The sequence below is a fragment of the Cnephaeus nilssonii genome (assembly GCF_951640355.1).
Source record: "Cnephaeus nilssonii genome assembly, chromosome: 15".
NCBI lineage: Eukaryota > Metazoa > Chordata > Mammalia > Chiroptera > Vespertilionidae > Cnephaeus > Cnephaeus nilssonii.
This window is the reverse complement of record NC_137086.1, coordinates 61,768,806-61,788,665: the sequence shown is the minus strand read 5'-3', so window position 1 is coordinate 61,788,665 and position 19,860 is coordinate 61,768,806. Positions and strand designations below refer to the sequence as shown.

At 61.3% G+C, this 19,860-nt stretch overlaps 1 protein-coding gene across 1 annotated transcript in view; it reads left to right on the top strand.

The window, feature by feature from the left end:
• The window catches only part of FAM178B (family with sequence similarity 178 member B), a 98,824-nt gene that overhangs the window by 54,799 nt on the left and 24,165 nt on the right, over positions 1-19,860 (top strand). Inside the window, exons 8-11 of the mRNA XM_079792656.1 lie at positions 5,699-5,792; positions 6,094-6,270; positions 6,499-6,596; positions 17,723-17,810. Of these exons, the coding sequence (XP_079648782.1) occupies positions 5,699-5,792; positions 6,094-6,270; positions 6,499-6,596; positions 17,723-17,810 (457 nt within the window). The remainder of the gene's footprint in view (positions 1-5,698; positions 5,793-6,093; positions 6,271-6,498; positions 6,597-17,722; positions 17,811-19,860) is intronic.

Below are 19,860 nucleotides of genomic sequence, written 5' to 3'. Positions count from 1 at the left end.
CTGGGGGAGGCCGTCCCTCTCACTGGGGGAGGGTGTCCCTCTCACTGGGAGGCTGTCCCTCTCACTGGGGGGGTGTCCCTCTGACTGGGGGAGGGTGTCCCTCTCACTGGGGGGGTGTCCCTCTCACTGGGAGGCCGTCGCTCTCACTGGGGGGCCGTCCCTCTCACTGGGGGGGTGTCCCTCTCACTGGGGGGGTGTCCCTCTCACTGGGAGGCCGTCCCTCTCACTGGGGGGGTGTCCCTCTCACTGGGGGGGTGTCCCCCTCACTGGGAGGCCGTCCCTCTCACTGGGGGGGTGTCCCTCTCACTGGGGGGGTGTCCCTCTCACTGGGGGGGTGTCCCTCTCACTGGGGGGGTGTCCCTCTCACTGGGAGGCTGTCCCTCTCACTGGGGGAGGGTGTCCCTCTCACTGGGGGAGGCCGTCCCTCTCACTGGGAGGCCGTCCCTCTCACTGGGGGGGTGTCCCTCTCACTGGGGGGGTGTCCCTCTCACTGGGGGGGTGTCCCCCTCACTGGGAGGCCGTCCCTCTCACTGGGGGGGTGTCCCTCTCACTGGGGGGGTGTCCCTCTCACTGGGGGAGGGTGTCCCTCTCACTGGGGGAGGGTGTCCCTCTCACTGGGGGAGGCCGTCCCTCTCACTGGGAGGCCGTCCCTCTCACTGGGGGGGTGTCCCTCTCACTGGGGGGGTGTCCCTCTCACTGGGGGGGTGTCCCTCTCACTGGAGGAGGCCGTCCCTCTCACTGGGGGAGGGTGTCCCTCTCACTGGGAGGCTGTCCCTCTCACTGGGGGGGTGTCCCTCTCACTGGGGGGGTGTCCCTCTCACTGGGGGAGGGTGTCCCTCTCACTGGGGGGGTGTCCCTCTCACTGGGGGGGGTGTCCCTCTCACTGGAGGAGGCCGTCCCTCTCACTGGGGGAGGGTGTCCCTCTCACTGGGGGAGGGTGTCCCTCTCACTGGGAGGCTGTCCCTCTCACTGGGGGGGTGTCCCTCTCACTGGGGGAGGGTGTCCCTCTCACTGGGGGAGGCCGTCCCTCTCACTGGGGGGGTGTCCCTCTCACTGGGGGGGTGTCCCTCTCACTGGGGGGCTGTCCCTCTCACTGGGGGGCTGTCCCTCTCACTGGGGGAGGGTGTCCCTCTCACTGGGAGGCCGTCCCTCTCACTGGGGGAGGCTGTCCCTCTCACTGGGGGAGGCTGTCCCTCTCACTGGGGGAGGGTGTCTCTCTCACTGGGGGGCTGTCCCTCTCACTGGGGGGGTGTCCCTCTCACTAGGGGAGGGTGTCCCTCTCACTGGGGGGGTGTCCCTCTCACTGTGGGAGGGTGTCCCTCTCACTGGGAGGCCGTCCCTCTCACTGGGGGGGTGTCCCTCTCACTGGGGTGGTGTCCCTCTCACTGGGGGGGTGTCCCTCTCACTGGGAGGCCGTCCCTCTCACTGGGGCGGTGTCCCTCTCACTGGGGGAGGGTGTCCCTCTCACTGGGGGGTGTCCCTCTCACTGGGGGGGTGTCCCTCTCACTGGGTGGCTGTCCCTCTCACTGGGGGAGGCCGTCCCTCTCACTGGGGGAGGCTGTCCCTCTCACTGGGGGAGGCTGTCCCTCTCACTTGGGGAGGGTGTCCCTCTCACTGGGGGGCTGTCCCTCTCACTGGGGGGGTGTCCCTCTCACTGGGGGAGGGTGTCCCTCTCACTGGGGGGGTGTCCCTCTCACTGTGGGAGGGTGTCCCTCTGACTGGGGGAGGCTGTCCCTCTCACTGGGAGGCTGTCCCTCTCACTGGGGGAGGGTGTCCCTCTCACTGGGGGAGGCTGTCCCTCTCACTGGGAGGCTGTCCCTCTCACTGGGAGGCTGTCCCTCTCACTGGGGGGCTGTCCCTCTCACTGGGGGGCTGTCCCTCTCACTGGGGGAGGCTGTCCCTCTCACTGGGGGAGGCTGTCCCTCTCACTGGGAGGCTGTCCCTCTCACTGGGAGGCTGTCCCTCTCACTGGGGGGGTGTCCCTCTCCCTGGGGGGGTGTCCCTCTCCCTGGGGGGGTGTCCCTCTCACTGGGGGGTGTCCCTCTCACTGGGGGGCTGTCCCTCTCCCTGGGGGGGTGTCCCTCTCACTGGGGGGTGTCCCTCTCACTGGGGGGCTGTCCCTCTCACTGGGGGGGTGTCCCTCTCACTGGGGGGCTGTCCCTCTCACTGGGGGGGTGTCCCTCTCACTGGGGGGCTGTCCCTCTCACTGGGAGGCTGTCCCTCTCACTGGGGGAGGGTGTCCCTCTCACTGAGAGGCTGTCCCTCTCACTGGGGGGCTGTCCCTCTCACTGGGGGGGTGTCCCTCTCACTGGGGGAGGGTGTCCCTCTCACTGGGAGGCCGTCCCTCTCACTGGGGGAGGGTGTCCCTCTCACTGGGAGGCCGTCCCTCTCACTGGGGGAGGCTGTCCCTCTCACTGGGAGGCTGTCCCTCTCACTGGGAGGCTGTCCCTCTCACTGGGGGGGTGTCCCTCTCACTGGAGGGGTGTCCCTCTCACTGGGGGAGGCTGTCCCTCTCACTGGGGGGCTGTCCCTCTCACTGGGGGAGGCTGTCCCTCTCACTGGGAGGCTGTCCCTCTCACTGGGAGGCTGTCCCTCTCACTGGGGGGGTGTCCCTCTCCCTTGGGGGGTGTCCCTCTCCCTGGGGGGGTGTCCCTCTCACTGGGGGGTGTCCCTCTCACTGGGGGGCTGTCCCTCTCACTGGGGAGGTGTCCCTCTCACTGGGGGAGGGTGTCCCTCTCACTGGGGGGTGTCCCTCTCACTGGGGGGGTGTCGCTCTCACTGGGGGGCTGTCCCTCTCACTGGGAGGCTGTCCCTCTCACTGGGGGAGGGTGTCCCTCTCACTGGGAGGCTGTCCCTCTCACTGGGGGGCTGTCCCTCTCACTGGGGGGGTGTCCCTCTCACTGGGGGAGGGTGTCCCTCTCACTGGGAGGCCGTCCTTCTCACTGGGGGAGGGTGTCCCTCTCACTGGGAGGCCGTCCCTCTCACTGGGGGAGGCTGTCCCTCTCACTGGGGGAGGGTGTCCCTCTCACTGGGAGGCCGTCCCTCTCACTGGGAGGCCGTCCCTCTCACTGGGGGAGGGTGTCCCTCTCACTGGGAGGCCGTCCCTCTCACTGGGGGAGGCTGTCCCTCTCACTGGGGAGGGTGTCCCTCTCACTGGGAGGCCGTCCCTCTCACTGGGAGGCCGTCCCTCTCACTGGAGTGGTGTCCCTCTCACTGTGGAGGGTGTCCCTCTCACTGGGAGGCCGTTCCTCTCACTGGGAGGCCGTCCCTCTCACTGGAGGGGTGTCCCTCTCACTGGGAGGCTGTCCCTCTCACTGGGAGGCCGTCCCTCTCACTGGGGGGGTGTCCCTCTCACTGGGAGGCCGTCCCTCTCACTGGGAGGCCGTCCCTCTCACTGGAGGGGTGTCCCTCTCACTGGGGGAGGCTGGCCCTCTCACTGGGGGGGTGTCCCTCTCACTGGAGGGGTGTCCCTCTCACTGGGGGGGTGTCCCTCTCACTGGGAGGCCGTCCCTCTCACTGGGGGGGTGTCCCTCTTACTGGGGGGGTGTCCCTCTCACTGGGGGAGGCTGTCCCTCTCACTGGGGGGCTGTCCCTCTCACTGGGAGAGGCTGTCCCTCTCACTGGGGGGGTGTCCCTCTCACTGGGAGGCCGTCCCTCTCACTGGGGGGGTGTCCCTCTCACTGGAGGGGTGTCCCTCTCACTGGGGGAGGCTGTCCCTCTCACTGGGGGGCTGTCCCTCTCACTGGAAGGCTGTCCCTCTCACTGGGGGGGTGTCCCTCTCACTGGGAGGCTGTCCCTCTCACTGGGGGAGGCTGTCCCTCTCACTGGGAGGCCGTCCCTCTCACTGGGGGAGGCTGGCCCTCTCACTGGGGGGTGTCCCTCTCACTGGGAGGCCGTCCCTCTCACTGGGGGAGGCCGTCCCTCTCACTGGGGGGGTGTCCCTCTCACTGGGGGGCTGTCCCTCTCACTGGGGGGGTGTCCCTCTCACTGGGGGGCTGTCCCTCTCACTGGGGGTGGCTGTCCCTCTCACTGGGAGGCTGTCCCTCTCACTGGGGGGGTGTCCCTCTCACTGGGAGGCCGTCCCTCTCACTGGGGGAGGCCGTCCCTCTCACTGGGGGGGTGTCCCTCTCACTGGGGGGCTGTCCCTCTCACTGGGGGGGTGTCCCTCTCACTGGGGGGCTGTCCCTCTCACTGGGGGAGGCTGTCCCTCTCACTGGGAGGCTGTCCCTCTCACTGGGGGGGTGTCCCTCTCATGGGAGGCTGGCTTTCCCTCCCAGGATGAGTGGCTCTGTCACAGCCACGCCCCCCCTCGGTGTCACCAGCTCCCAGGTGCTGCACTCCACCTCCCTGGCTCCACGCTGTCTGAAAGCCCACCGCTCTCCACAGAGGCATCGTGCGCACTCTGGTGCCCCCTTTGGGGAATCCGGAAGCCCCCGTGCTTGCCCACCTGTGAGCTCAGGCTGCTCCAGTTGCATCCCCTGGGACTGACAGCCCAGCCGCGTTTCCCAGGTGTAAATGCCGCCCCCCTCCCTGGCCCTGATCCACGGGGGACCCAGCCCTCGCCTGCGCCCCAGCGCGGTTGTTGGCACCGACGTCCCTAGTGCCTAGAGTGGGTCTCCTTCTTGCCCGAGAAGCAGTGCCAGTGCCACGTAGGGAAGAGCAGAGGCCTCCCGGAGCGTGCGGGGGGCAGGGCCTGGGGTCAGCAGCGCTGTCATCAGCGTCTTCATTCAGGGACAGCTCCCGCTAGCAGGCCTCCAGGCTGGTCCGCACGAGTGGGAACGTGGAGACAGTGTCATAAACTCGCCTCACTTACCTGACCTCAACAGTACACACTGGGCCCAGAGAGAATGCTGAGCGGGGCGTCCTGCCTCCTGGGTGCACCCTGCCGCCCTGAGTGTGACTCTGGTCCTGGACGGGTTTTGCTGACCCTGGCCTCTGACTGCACCTGGGCTCCCCAGGCCTGCTCCCACCCTCGGGGGAGGGTCCGTGCTGGGCTCCTCAGCGCACGCCTGACAGTGTGCCACCTGGGAGGGTTTCGAGCGTCGCTCTTGCTCTGATTGTCCCCTGCCTTACTGACTTGGGAGGCTGCAGCTCCCTGCGTTGGGAGCACGCGTCTCCACGCCTGGATGGACAGAGAAAACGCCTCTGAGGACGGCTGTGGGGGCAGTGGGGCACGGCTTTCTGCTGCCCAAGTCCCAGGAACCTGCAGCTGGAGGCCTGGCCACAGTGGAGCCGTCAGGCTGGCCCGGTGTCCGCAGGCTGGCCGTCACTTCCGAGCCAAGGTGTGAAAGGCTGCAGCCTCGTCCCAGGCTTCTCCTCTCGCGTCACTCGCCTGCCTTCAGGAAGCAGGCTGCCGCCGACCGTGGGAGTGAGCTCGGGACCTCCGCCTGCCCAGCCAGGCCTGAGACCACAGCAGCCATCCCCCAGCGTCTTGGGGACACCCTCCTGAGAGACCCTGAGCCCCAACCGAGTTGCTTCTGCATCCGCGCCCCCCAGGACCTGTGTGACATAATAAACGTTGTCCTAAGCCTTCGCATCGGGGTAATTTGTTCACAGCAGTAGCGACCGGCACACGCGGGGTCCAGGCTGAGTGGATGGGCCCTGGGCTTTGTGTTCTTGAGCGAGTGCGGCCCCCCCTCCACCTCAGTTCTCCCTGGTGCCTTCTCATTTCCTTCCCTTTGTGTCTGTCCTGCCTTAGAGTGCTTGCCGGTGAGGCCAGCCCGAGCTGGCGTGAGCAGCAGGACACCCGCCAGGAGACCGCCTTGGACATCAGCCTGAGCTACATCTATAAGGTGAGTCAAACGGCTGCCTCTATGCCCCATCCAGGCCCGTTCCACAGGCCAGCTCCGGGAGTGCCACCCAGCACCCCCAGGCCCGGCACCACGGCAGGCACTGCACGGCTGCCAGCCCTGACGCCGGAACGCTCACACCCTCCGCGCCACCACCTGCCACCTGAGGCCCGCGGGGTCTGCACTCGCCTCCCTGCTTATCTCGGCTCCTCCCCAATGCGGCGAGGGGCTCACCGTGCGACCCCTCCTGCTGCCCTGTCTCCCAGGAAGGCCCCACTGCCCTCGTGTTCTCTCTGCTCTCCAGTTCCTGACACTGTGTGCCCAGGCGCGGCCCAGGGCCAGCCCGGATGGAGACCTCCTGGACCTGATGGAGCTGCTGTGCAGAGCCGGCCTGGACGTGCGGCTGCGCCTGCTGCCCAACGCCGACCTGCAGCAGCTGCTGCTCCTGCTCCTCCAGAACATCCAGGAGTGGCCGGGGAAGGTACGGAGCCCTGGCCAGGCCCAGCCCCTCCTCCAGAGGGCCCCCAGGTGCCCTTCATGCCCCAGAGGGGGGTGGCATGCTCAGAGGTCATGAGGTCATGGAGATGCCAGGGAACATCCCTCCTGTCCCTGCCTCCATGGCTGGTCCTCTGACCCTCCGAGGGGGCTGGGGAGAGTCAGGTGGAAGTGGCCCCTCCCTCGCCCACCACGGTGCTGGCTGTCCCCACAGCTCCAGCCGCTGTGCCGCGCCCTGAGCTCGGTGTCGGATCACCACCACAACCTGCTGGCCGTCGTGCAGTTCTTCCCGGATGTGACCTCCCGCAGCAGGTGGGTGCCGCAGCAGGGGGTGCGCCCCCTGGCCTCCTCCCCCTGACACTCAGCCCGCCCCTGCCACCCCTGCCTGTGGCGTGTGGGGATCCAGAGCCATCCCCACCATCTCAGCAAACCTCCCACCCGCAACGGTCTCTAAAACCCCGGGGAAAGGACTAAAAACAGCACTCACTAATGAGTTCATTACAGACGGGGAAAAGCGAATTTCCTTACTGTGGTTTTATTAGCAAAGCAGTTGTCTCGCACAGTTAGCGGGTGACTGGCCCCGCCCTCCTTTCTCTGCGCTCCCTCCCCTGTTGGTGAAGGGTTCCTTCTTGTCATTAGACCTCCCTGCGCGAGGTCCCCTGGTCTCTGCCCCTCCCACCCGCCTCTCACACTCTTGGTTTATCATTGGCTATGCCTGCACTGCAGTGGTCTCTGCCCCAAGTGATCTTCTGTGTTTCCTTGTGTGGGGCTGGGCCCTCCAGGAGCAGGTCCCTTCCCCAGCCATGCCGCATCCCGCCCTAGGACAGCGCCTCACACTGTTGAGCGAGGAGCAAGCTCAGCCCACAGGGAGATGCACCCATCCGCTAGACCTGGCCCCGCCTCGCCTCGCTCCTTCCTTCTCCCACGATAGCCACGTCTCAGGGGTGCAGTGCCCTGCCCTCAGCAGGCCCTCCCCAGCCCCTCTGCTCTCCTGGCTGGTCCACTTGCAACTCCTCCCGCCTAGAATGACACCCCTGCCTACCCTTATAACCTGGCCTGGCCTGGGGTCCCCCTCGGGAGGGCCTCAGCCTTCAAGGCACCCCCACTGGGCCGGCCCCTGCAGCTCCTTCCCTGGGGGCTTCTGGGGGAGCTTGGAGCTTTAATTCAGCCTCATGCCCCTTGGGCCTAGCGGGGTTTGACCAGCCTGAGCCCAACTCCAGTCTTGAGATGGAGGCTCAGTCTCCTTCCTCTGACTCTGGTTGAAGGAGAGGAGGCCTCCCTACAGTCCTGAAAGGGAAGTTTTTGCTCGATATTTGAAAGAACTGGGCTATACACACACACTGTACATATACATATACATATACATATACATATACATATACATATACATATACATGTGTACGTGCACGTGCACACTCAGGAGGAACGCCTTCTCTTCCACAGCTGCAGTGTTCCCTAGTGGATGCACGCATGATCAGGCCCCTAACTCTGGATACCCATCCAATGACTTTCCATGTATACGAACTTTGCACACTTATTCAGATAGTTCTTTTTTAATTTATTTATATTGGTTTCAGAGAGGAAGAGAGAAATAGAAACATCCATGATGAGAGACTCATTGATTTGCTGCCTCCTGCAGGCCCCCTACCAGGGATGGAGTCCACAACTGGGCATGTGCCCTGACTGGGAATTGAGCCGTGACCTCCTGGTTCATAGGTCGACACTCAACCACTGAGTGTCACACCGGCCGAGCTATTTAATGATTTTTTAACGTTTTGCTCCGGAACATTTTGAACACATACAGAAGTAGAGAGACTGGCGTAACAGGCTCCACACATCCATGTTCCATCTCAATAGACATTCCTATGGCCTTGGTGATTCCTTCCACCCTTACCTGCTCTCCCCACCTTTCCTGCTCCGGATCCTGGGGAAACAGATCCCAGACGTCAGATCGTTCTAGTTCTGACGGTATCTCAGAAAGTTACGGCCCTGCTTCCTGTGCGTGCGTGTTTTTTAACGTAATAGTTATCACACACAGGACATTTGGCAGTGAAAGAACCACCACAAAAATGTGAGTCACTTCCCTGTCTAAGAATCCCCCAAGGCTTCGCGTCATGCTGGGAGGGAGGTTCATTCCAAGATGGCCTGTAAGGCACCTGGGGATGTGGCCCCTGCCGCTGCTCTGCCCCTCGCTGTCCCTGGGGCACATGGGGACTTTCATCTTGATGTCCCCTCTTTCCAGCACACTCCCTCCCCCAAGTGAGTCACATTGGCAGGAGACTCACACTTTCGCATCACTGTGGTCTCGGCCAAAACGTCGCCTCCTCACAGAGACCTCAGCTGACCATCCTCTCCAAGTCGGCTCCCTCCTCGGGGCCTCCAGACCTGAATGTCTTCGTTTCCCTTCCTGACTTACCAAATACCAAACGCTCCTGGCATTTGTTCGTGTGTTCTCTCCCCCTGCCCCTTAGAGCACCGCTCCCTGCAGGGGTCCTCCCGCCTGGACCAATGATGGAATAACCTGGTGCTCCTGAATATTTGATGAACACGTGCAGGCCGGAACGTGCCTCCCTTCTTATCTCTGCCTCTGTGACGGAGATACAGTCCGGTTTGGGCTCTCTTTATTTTTAAGGGAAGGGCCAGTTGTTCCTAGACGCTGGGCATCCTTCCTGTGTTGTGGGAATCCCTCATTGTGCTCCCTCTACACAGAGCTTTGTCACCTCCTGGGAGCCAGCGGGCACACCAGGCAGACGCTCCTGTGGCACGGAGCCCGCCACTCCTCCCCTGCAGGACCTTGCCTGCTCGCTGCTGCCCATGGCCCTTGGCTCCTGACTGGTTTTCAAGCCCAGTTTTTCACCTTCCCTTGAATCCCAGAGCCCCCAGTGTCCTCTCAGCACAGTCCCTTTCTGCCTGAAGCAGCCGATTCTGAGCGCCGAGGGGAGCTGGCTGATGAAGCAGTCTTACTCCTCTACCTTTAGCGTTTTATTCTCTACTAGTTTTTTCCCTCCTCAGCAAATCATTGCCCTCGTGAGTCTCCTACCTTAGAACAGTTCTGTCTCCACCCCGCTCCTCCACCTCCTGCTACATCTTTCCTTCCCGGCTTCCCCTTGCTTCTTGTCTGAACCTAGACACATGCTGGATTCTTTAGGGCTCAGAGTGTTGTAGGGGGTTCTCACCTGGGAAGACATTCAGAACATTCTAGAAGGAGGCAAGGTGTAAAAATGCCCTCAGTATTTCAGAAGGGTTCAACATTTGGAGGAACAAGAAACAAAGATGAAGGTCATGTTGGAGGTCAAGGGGCCTTGGCTGGAGCTGGGAGGTAGACAGCAAAGGAAACGCAGCCTGGAAGCGGGAGAGTGAGGGGTGTGGCTGCAGAGGGCCCGGCTCACGTCCAGGAGTGAGTGTGTAGGGAGGTGGTCGGAGTGACTTATGAGCCAGAAGTGGACAAGACGTACCTCGTCGGCACCAGCCTCTCCTCGGCGGCTGTCACCAGTGACCTGATGGCTCTTTCTCCTGAACAGTGTCGCGTCCTGCCTCTTCCCCGGTTCCACGGACCCCTCCTGATCCCTCCCTGTCGGCGCCCCCCTTCCGTGGCGTCACTGATTGCCCTCCAGCCTGCTGTGCGGCAGGATTCTGCCCCAGGCCTCTTCCTGCAGCGGCGCGTCTCAGGGCTTCTGGGCCGGGCACTGTGGTTTCTGTCCCTTGGGGAACTCGGGCGCCCCTACCCGGCTGCCGGAGTCTTGTTGCCTCCCCAGCCCACCCCAGGGGTTGTCTCCGTGGAAGCCGGTCACCTTCCCCGAGGTTGGCCCAGTGATGGGGTACAAAGGCCCCACTCTGGGTGTCTCTGAGGACCTCGCCAGCCCCACGGCTCCTTGTGGGGCCAGCTTTGCCATGAGTGCATCGCAGCCTGGCTCCCCCTTGGCCCAAGCCTGCTTCCTTCACTCCCCTCCAGGGGTGGTCCTGACCTGAGACCCACCCCCCGCCTCACGGCTTCGGCTCCAAGCACATGCCGGCTGCCAAGGCGACACCTGCGGCCAGACTTCCCCGTGCGGGCGGGCGTTCCCAGGTGCGCGTGCGTGAAGCAGAAGTCTCCACCTGCCAAGGAGGGCCCCCCCCTCCCGTCGCCCAGGGCCCCCTGGTGGCATTCGCACCTGCCCACCACCTGAAGCCTGGCAGTGCGGGGCACCTTCTGTCCCGCCAGGCCTCCCCATTCCCACGCTGGGGAATACACATCCTCCGTGTCATCCTACCGTGGCTGCCACCGTGCCAGCTCGGCTATCAGCCAGGACTTCTGCCAGGGACTCGGAGCTGTCTCCTGCCAGGCGCTGTCCCGCCGACCAACTCCCCCGCTGTCCAGCAGTGTGACCTTCACACACAGCGGGCTGTGTCACTCCTGTGCTTACCGCCCTCGAGGCTTCGGTCCTTCGGATGAAGTTAAACAGCCTCGCCTCACGTATGAGGGCCTCTGGGCCGCTTTCCCAACTCTCCCTTCTCCCCTCCTCCCACTCCCACCCCCTCAGGCTGCCACGCTCCAGCCACGTCCTAAATCTTTGCGGCCACCAAAACCACAAGCATCGTCTCTAAGCTTTTTGACATCTGTTCCCTCTTCTTTTAAAAAAAATTTTTTTAATTGATTTGAGAGAGGAAGGGGGGGAGAGAGAGAGAGGAACATCGATTTGCTGCTCCACCTACCTATACATTCATTGGTTGATTCTTGTATGTGCCCGACCGGGATCAAACCCGCATCCCCAAGACATCAGGACATGGCTCCAACCAACTGAGCCCCCCAGCCAGGCGCCCCCTCTTCTGAGAGAAGCCTGTTCCCCTCTCCTTCCGGTTGTCTGGTAAACATTTCCTCACCCTCCAGACGAGGCTCCGAGCAAGGCGTCTCCTCCTCCCGAAACCTCCTGCCACAGCCTCTGGTGGCTGGCGCCTGCCGAGGTAGGAGCGTGGCGAGGGGGTTGGGTGAGCATGCTGGGGGAGCGGCGCTTCTGGAGGGCAGAACTCACAAAGCACGGAGAGAGGTGATCTTTTAGCAGCGGACTCCAAAAACAAAGATGGTACATGGGCTAGGAGATCCTGCGATACAACTGACTATGGCCCAGCCGGTGTGGCTCAGTGGTCGAGCGTCGCCATGCGCCAAGAGGCTGCCAGTTCAATTCCTGGTCAGAGCACATGCCAGGCTGTGGGCTCAATCCCAGTAGGGGACCTGCAGGAGGCAGCCAATCAGTGTTTCTCTCTCATCAATGTTTCTGTCTATCCCTCTCCCTTTCTCTCTCTGAGGAAAGGAAGGAAGGAAGGAAGGAAGGAAGGAAGGAAGGAAGGAAGGAAGGAAGGAAGGAAGGAAGGGAAAGAAAAGGAAGATGGGAGATGGGAGAAAGGGTTCAAAAGTGAGAGGAGAAGACCGCATGGACAGTGGTAATACTGTTCGGGAAACCAAGGCCCGTGGGAGGGTGTGCAGCTATTTTGGCAGCCGGGAGTGCTGTTTGGGCTGACGGTGCAACGTTCACACTGATGGAGAGAGAAAAGCACTACAGATCCCTCTTCTGCGTCTGTCTTTGTCCGGGGGCGTACGTTTCACCTGGACTCACATGTTGGCCGCAGGGACTTGAGGCCTCAGGAGGGGACGTAGGCAGCATGTGGCTGTGTGGAGGAGGTGAGGTCCCCTCCAGTGGAGGGATGTGGCGTCAGTCCTGTGAGGGGGGAAGATGGTGCCCTGGGGTGGGAGAGCGGGGCCTGGGGAGGGGCAGAAGGTGCTCTTTGCCCGCGCCCGCGCCCGCGGTGCATTCCCTGGCGACAGCTGTGAGCACACAGCCGTCCAGGATTCCCGGGAGCAAATCGAACCAGGCGAGCTTCATTTCTTCTCTGACAGGCAGCCAGGAAGTACTCTGGAGACCTAGGTTCTTCCAGGACATTGGGTAGAGCTGTCATTGCTGCTTGTGGACCGCATAGAGGAAACGCGGGCTGAGGGATGTAAACTGGACGGGCTCTTCATCAGAAGGCACTGCTGGCCATGGAGTCTGCCTGGGGGCGGCTGTGGCCACCGGCGTGCAAGTTTTCACCACCAGCGTGACCAGGCGACCCAGCATCTCAGACGAGGCCATCGGGAACAATAGTCAGATTCACGCGTGGCATGAATTCAACTGACAGCAAAAGGAAGATCTCAACACACCATAGTGCCGGGCTGGGGAGAAAAGAGAGACCCAGCTGCACAATTAAGAACAAGATGTAGGAAGGGGGATTTGACAGCGAGATGTGTGCAAAAGCCTTTGGGCTCACTCCGTTACCGCACGGCATCGTGGGGCCTCTGCCCCGCGCGCCTCCCCTGCCGCGATGCCCTAGGACAGTGGTCGGCAAACTGCGGCTCTTTGGCCCCTTGAGTGTGGCTCTTCCACAAAATACCACGGCCTGGGCGAGTCTATTTTGAAGAAATGGCGTTAGAAGAAGTTTAAGTTTAAAAAATTTGGCTTTCAAAAGAAATTTCAATCGTTGTGCTGTTGATATTTGGCTCTGTTGACTAATGAGTTTGCCGACCACTGCCCACGGAGGACCCAGCCCAGAGTGGCGAGGAGAGAAGCTGGCGGCAGCACTGCCACCTCCCTCCAGCCGGTGAGGGCTGCTGGAATGGATGGCCGGGCAGATGGTGGACGGGTGATGTTTAGGTGTTTTCTAAGCCCAGGGTTTTACCAAAATAGGGAGGGAGGGAGGGAGGACGTTGTCTTGCAATTGTCCATATGAGCTCTATTTTCTAAAGAGCAGTAACCTCTCCGCTTAGCTATAATGCGCGTCAGGAAGGACCCGTTGAAGGGGCCGCGATGCTCCTCGCAGGGGCTGCCTGTGTAGCCGCCAGCACATCCCGGGAGAGACTGCGCCTGCTCCCCAGGAGCCCACAGCCTCCACCGGCCGCACCTGCAGAGACCCTCCCGCTCCCGCCCCGCCCCCGCCCCCCCCCCCCCCCGCCCCTGCCCGGCAGGTGGGTCTGCGAGGCTGGACCGTGCACAGAACCCGGACCTGCAGAGCTCGCGCTCGTGCACAGTGGAGAGCGGCAGCGCTCCGTGGGGTTCATCTCCGTTGAAGAGAGTGGTCCTTCGAGGTGCCACACGGCAGTTCGTGAACGGGCCTGTGGCTGTCTGTACCCCGCCTGCCGTCTCTTCCTGTCCCCGCTGTGTGCCCACAGTCGGGTGCCGTGGACTGCGTGTGGATGCCCGCAGACCACGGAGGAGGTGGCCCTCAGCTCTGAGCCCAGGCCCTGGCTCTTTGTCCTGGGCAGTGCCTGCTCACGCACAGGAGGGAGCCCGCATGAAGGGCCTGGGGCAGGTGGCTGAGAGGCGAGCTGGGCAGACACCCCGAGGCAGGGTGTTGGGCGGCATTTCCACTCGGAACAGGCCGCTGCTGCTGCTTCCTGAGCCGCCCTAGAGACATGGAAAAGGCGGCTCACGCCTTTGGCCAGATGCCCGATGGCCTTTTAGGGTAGTTCAGCCTCGCAGGGCCTGGTTCCTGGAGGAGGGAAGACGGGCCCCCGGGGGCTGCATTGCCTCGGTGGCCGTCCTGCCTTCTCTGCAGGGTGCCGGCTGAGCTGCCCCTTGAAGGAGCTGAGGGGGTGCATCCCACGTCCCGGCTCTGCTGGGTGTTTGGAAAAATCATTTCCAAATTCCCCAGCACTTGGGGCTCCTCTGAGCTACTCCAGTGTCCTGGTCTTCGGGAGGCCCCGGGAGTGGCGGGGGCAGGGGAGGCGGGCTGCTGAGCCTGGGCTGGAGCCTTGCCTTATATGACAGTGGCTGGGCCTCGCCAGTGGCTTTTGCGTCCTCCTTTGTCCGCCTGGTGCCAGTTCCAGGGGGGAGGAGCCCGGGCCATCCTCGGCCAGGCCCTCTGCCTGCCCCCTGCAGCGGGGGTGTTTAGGGTGCATCTTCGCTTTTCCTCCTCTGCAGAGTGACTTCTCCGTCTAAAATTAGAAAGTGGTCCCGTCCCCTCTCCCTGTGGGAGCTGAGAGCGCCGGGGACTGTGTTTAAAAGGCAGGGGGAGCCTAGGATAAAAGGCAGGCGGCGAGGGGGAGCACCGCTCTCAGATGTGGGTTTCTTTGTATCCATTCACCCCCTCAGTGCTTTTTCTGGGCTTTTCTTCATTTCTGGACAGCAGCCCTGTCCTGACCCACCCACCGCCTCTTCCCTTCTGGACCCACCCGGCTCTGCTTCACCGCCCGCCCGCACCCACCCCGGGCCCTCCCCGCCTGCCCCCTGTGCCAAGGAGCTCCTCGCAGTCCTGGCTGGATTACGGAAGCCCAGATGCAGGACTTCTGACTCTGGCTGCACGTTGCTCTGAGCAGCAGCTCAGAGGGGCCATTTACCTCCCACTGTGTCCCCGCCAGCTGCTGGGGCTCCGAGCAGCTGCAGAGCCGGTCCTGGCTCACTGTGAAGGGAAGCCACGCAGGGTGTGTGATGGGCCAGGGCCCAGGGCGGGCTGAAGGGTGGGGCTGAGGGGACCCAGGCTGAGGGGGACTGGGCAGTGTACGGACCCAGGATGAGGGGTACCCAACAGTGTGGAGGACCTGGGCTGAGAGGTGCCCAGCAGGGCGGGGGACCCAGGATGAGGGCTCCTGTGTCCTGTGCCCGGTGCAGCCCACTCAGGACTCGGGAGGTGAGGTGGGAACCCACGGCCTCTGCGGAGAAGGTCAAGGCTGACAGGAGCCAGGGCCAGACGACCTCTCGCTGGTTAATGTCACATCTTCCCCGTCAAGAAGGGTTGGGAGTGGCCAGACCTTCCCAGGGTTGCCAGATATCATGCAAATATGGCATGGTAGAAACGTATGCTAAAAACATTCTTTATCTATAAGAAATTCAAAAATAACTGGGCATCCTATATTTTTATTGGCCAAATCTGGCAATCCTCTCTCCTCCCCCAGCTGGATTCCTTCTTTAAGTAATTATTTTATTGAGCTATAACATATGAACAGAACACAGACCGTCAGTGTATGGCTCAGCGGGTTCCACAAGTTGAGCATGTGGAACTAGCACCCAGATCAAGAAATGAACCATGCCTAGCCAGTGTGGCTCAGTGGTTGAGCACTGACCTATGAACCCGGAGGTCACAGTTCGGTTCCCAGTCAGGGCACATGCCTGGGTTGTGGGCTCGATCCCCAGTGTTGGGGCATGCAGGAGGCAGCTGATGAAGGATTCTCTCTTATCATTGATGTTTCTATCTCTCTCTCCCTCTCCCTTCCTCTCTGAAATCAATAAAATTTTTAAAAAAGAAATGAAACATGAGTAGAACCTGCCCCACTATGTGTCACCAGTATCCCCACTTCCAACAGCTAGCTGGTACTTGCCCGTTTTTGTTCCTTCTATAAGTGAAATCATACATATATTATTTTTAATTTTTTATTGGTCGATGTTTAGAGAGAGGGAGGGAGAAAGAGAAAGGGAAACATTGATTTGTTGTTCCTCTTATTCATGTGTTCATTGTTTGATTCTTACATGTGCCCTGAGCGGGATCGAACTGCAACCTTGGCACATCTGGGCGCTGCTCTGCCCGAGCTGCTCGCCAGGGCTATTCCTTTGTGTCTGGCCTCTGCACACGGCACTGAGGGGGCCGTGAATGCTGCTGGGTGAGCTGGCAGGCGGTCTACAGTCGCCCGTGCAGGGTTAGTTGTAGGATCTTTCACCCGCCCGTGGGGCCGCCCTTCTGCCTTCCTCATTTCTGTGCGTGGTGCCCGGGACAAGCACTGCGGGGCCACGAGGTGGGCTTGTGGCCAGCTTCCGTAGATCTTCCAAACAGTTTACTGAGTGGCGGCCCCAGAGTGCGTTCCCACCAGCTGTGTGCGAGCCCCTCTGCCCAGGCTCCTGGCACTGGGCCTTCCCTCCTCCTCATGCTCATCCTGGTGGGAGTGGTACCGCCGGCTGCTGCCTTTTTTCTTTGTTTAATCAAGAGCCTCGCTTTGTTGATTCCTCTGACTTTCTTGACTAAGTGCTAGTGAAGAAAATAAATGAGGCCCCTGATTCAGATGCCAGCCTGCCCAGCCCCGCAGTCCCCAGCACCATGGGGGCCTGGGCAGCCTTGGGCATGGGGTAGAGGGCGCAGGAGGCTCAGTCCTGCTCTCCCAAGTCCTTCCGTAGGGCAGTGTCATTCCTGAGTGCTGCCCTCAGCCTGCTGCTCCCGCGTCCGCTCCCTCCTTTAGTTCCGGAGTTGTCGGCCACGCTGAGGGTCCCCCACAGTGCCGTCACTGGGGGGCGGTTCTCCAAGGAGCAGTTCCAGCCCACAGTCTCCTCCAGCTCCGGACTCTCCGTGCTTCCCCTGGTGGCGGCTTTCCGCAGGAAGTAGGGGCTGTGGCCACATCCAAGTGCGTGCTAGGGGCTGCCACCTGCTGCTGAGGTGGGGCCACAGGTGTGGGGGCGCAGGGAAGATGTAACCTCCTGGTGGAGGCTGTGGCAGGAGTGGGGAAAGGGGCTCTGGACCCCTTCCCATCACCTCTCCCCCCTCTGGTCTCCACTTCCCTCCTCTCTTCGCTTTGGCTCACTCCACCCCTCAAGGACTCTGGAAATCAGAGCCCCAGCCATTAGCTTCTTAAATTCACATCAGAGGTCTTCACTCCTAAAGAGAGGAGATGGCAGCCCCATCATGAGTGAATCATGGCCGTTTGGTGCTAGACTCAGAAGCCAGCTCAAAATGACTCAAGCAGACGGGCCTTCATTGGCTCACACAGCCAACCAGCTGCTGGCGAGTGCACGGCCTGGGGCTGGAGGCTTCAGGCAGGCGGCTCTGGGTGCGGTCCGGGCTCGCTCTCCCCGGTCTGCTGCTTCCTCAGGCGCGGCCCCAGGGAGGCAGATGGCCGCCGGCCGCTGTGGGACCACTTCTGCCAAATAAGTGGCCCTGCCGGAAAGGCACGCACTCGGCTGTCAGGTCCGGCCACGACCCCCGGCACCGCCCAGTGGCTCGCTGGGAGCCCAGGTTTGGGCTGGCGGGAAGGGGTTCTCCCCAGGGAAGTCACTGGGTGCTGAGTGACAGACAACAGCAAACTGTAGCCCACCTGCCCCGACCCTGCGTGGGCTGAGAGGTGGGAACAGGCCAGGCCTGTGCAAGGGGATTGGTCACGCCCTGTCTCTGTGTGTCCACAGGTAAGTGTAAGCACAGAGCAAGAAAACGAACAGAAGGAAAACACTCTGCTAGCCTCTGAAATTACCAGTTGCTTTAATTTTTCTGTTTGCTTATTTTTTAACTTTCCCATCATGCGTGGCTGATTACTTCTAAAATAAATAAATGAGAAAGCCCACATACTCCAGACAGAACGGCTCTCCCTTGTTCATCTCTCTGCGGTGGGTGTCCTGCCGCCCCCTTGACCCCCCCACCCCATCCCCCACCCACCCACCCACCCACCCACCCCCTTGGATGTCAACACGGCTCCTGTCTGACTGCGCACTCTGCTCCCCTCCCTCCTCCTCCCACAGGCAGCTTCGAAGCCAGCTCAGCCTCCTGGTCATTGCCCGGATGCTGGGCCAGCAGGAGGCACCCCTGCTCTGGAAAGAGGAGGCCCAGGTGAGTCTGCGCCTCCGCCAGGTGTGTCTGCTGGGGCTGGGAAGCCTGTGGGCGAGTGAACAGCTCTCCCCTTGGCCTGCTCGTCCCAAAGGTTATTTGAATTTTTTACTCGTATCCCTGCATTGGACAGTTACTTGTGTATGCCTGCTATGTGCTAGGCTCTGAGGATAGAGTGGGGAGCAGGGAGTGTGTATTACTTTTAGTTAAAATTGTGGCAAAGTTTAGATAACATAAACTTCACCATTTTTAGCCATTTTAAAGTGTCCCGTTCGGTGGCCTTAAGTACGTTCAGGGTGTTGTGAGGCTGTCCCACAGCCATCTCCAGAACTTTCATCTTCCCAAACAGAAGCCACCTGTAAAACACTAACTCCCCACCCCCTCCTCCTGCAGCCCCTGGTGATGCCATTTTTTTAAAAAAGAAAGTGCATATATATATTCCATTTTTTAGAGAGAGAGGAACGGAGAGGGAGAGAGCAAGAACAACACCCATCAGCTGCCTCCTGCACACACCCGCCAGGGCTGCTCTATCACTCTTTATACGTGGAAAACAAATGTTATTCAACTGAAACTGCTCCCTTTCAGTGACCTCTGTGCCAGCGTCAGGCGTCCTGGGGGCAGTGGGAGGCAGTCTTGTTTTCTTTCCCGGTCCTCTGCTCTCCAAAAAGCTCTGATACAACCTCCTTGCAGCTCAGAGAACATCCCTCAGGGCCCCTGGGCAGCTGGGCCCGAGCCAGCCAGGCTGTATGGCAGGGAGGTTGAGAATGCACTCATCCTCCCAAGAGTCCCCCCTGCAAACCCAGAAGTGCTGGATACAGCCCAACCCTCCAATGCAGCCCTGGAGACAGGCAGGACAGGCCCGGCCACTGGAGGTGCAACCCCTTACCCAGAGTGCTGAGAGAACGTTCCAGCACATTAGGGGCAGGGCAGACGGTATGCTGAGTCTGCCATGGAAGGGACAGAGCTCAGCAAGGTGACCAGGGTTGGCTTGTCAGAGCAGGCCCCGCCTGGCTTTTGCCTTAGCTGTCCCCTTTGCCTTAGAAGCTCTTCCCCTGGGACTGAGCACAGCTGGAGCTGCTTGTCATTCCAATTCTGGCTGAAGAGGTCTTTCCCGACCACCCAACCTAAGTACCCTGGCACCGTCACCCTGTCTTTCAATTACTCCTGGGGTTCACCTCCTGATATTTTCTTATTTGTTTGTTCAGGGTCTGTACACACACACACACACACACACACACACACACACACCAGCAGCTCCTTGAGTGCAGAGACCAAATGGCTGCTGCTTCCTGCTGCCCTTTGGCGCCTAGCACAGTGCTGGCCACAAAGGAGCTCGGTACACACTTGTGGGTGCACACTGCGGGTATATACTGCGGGTGTATGCTGTGGGTGTATACTGCGGGTGCACACTGCGGGTGTATACTGCGGGTGCACACTTCTGGTGCACACTGCGGGTGTATACTCTGGGTGTATACTGCGGGTGCACACTGCAGGTGCACACTTGTGAGTGTACACTGTGCATGCACACTGCAGGTGTATACTGTGGGTGTATACTGCGGGTGCACACTGTGGGTGTACACTGCGGGTGCACACTGGGTGCACACTGCAGGTATACACTGCGGGTGCACACTGGGTGTACACTGCGGGTGTACACTGGGTGTACACTGCGGGTGTACACTGCGGGTGTACACTGCGGGTGCACACTGCGGGTGTACACTGCGGGTGCATACTGCGGGTGCACACTGTGGGTGTACACTGCGGGTGCACACTGCGGGTGTACACTGGGTGTACACTGCGGGTGCACACTGTGGGTGTACACTGGGTGTACACTGGGTGTACACTGCGGGTGCACACTGGGTGTACACTGCTGGTGCACACTGGGTGTACACTGCGGGTGCACACTGGGTGTACACTGCTGGTGCACACTGGGTGTACACTGCGGGTGTACACTGCGGGTGCACACTGGGTGTACACTGCGGGTGTACACTGCGGGTGCATACTGCGGGTGCACACTGCGGGTGTACACTGCTGGTGCACACTGGGTGCACACTGC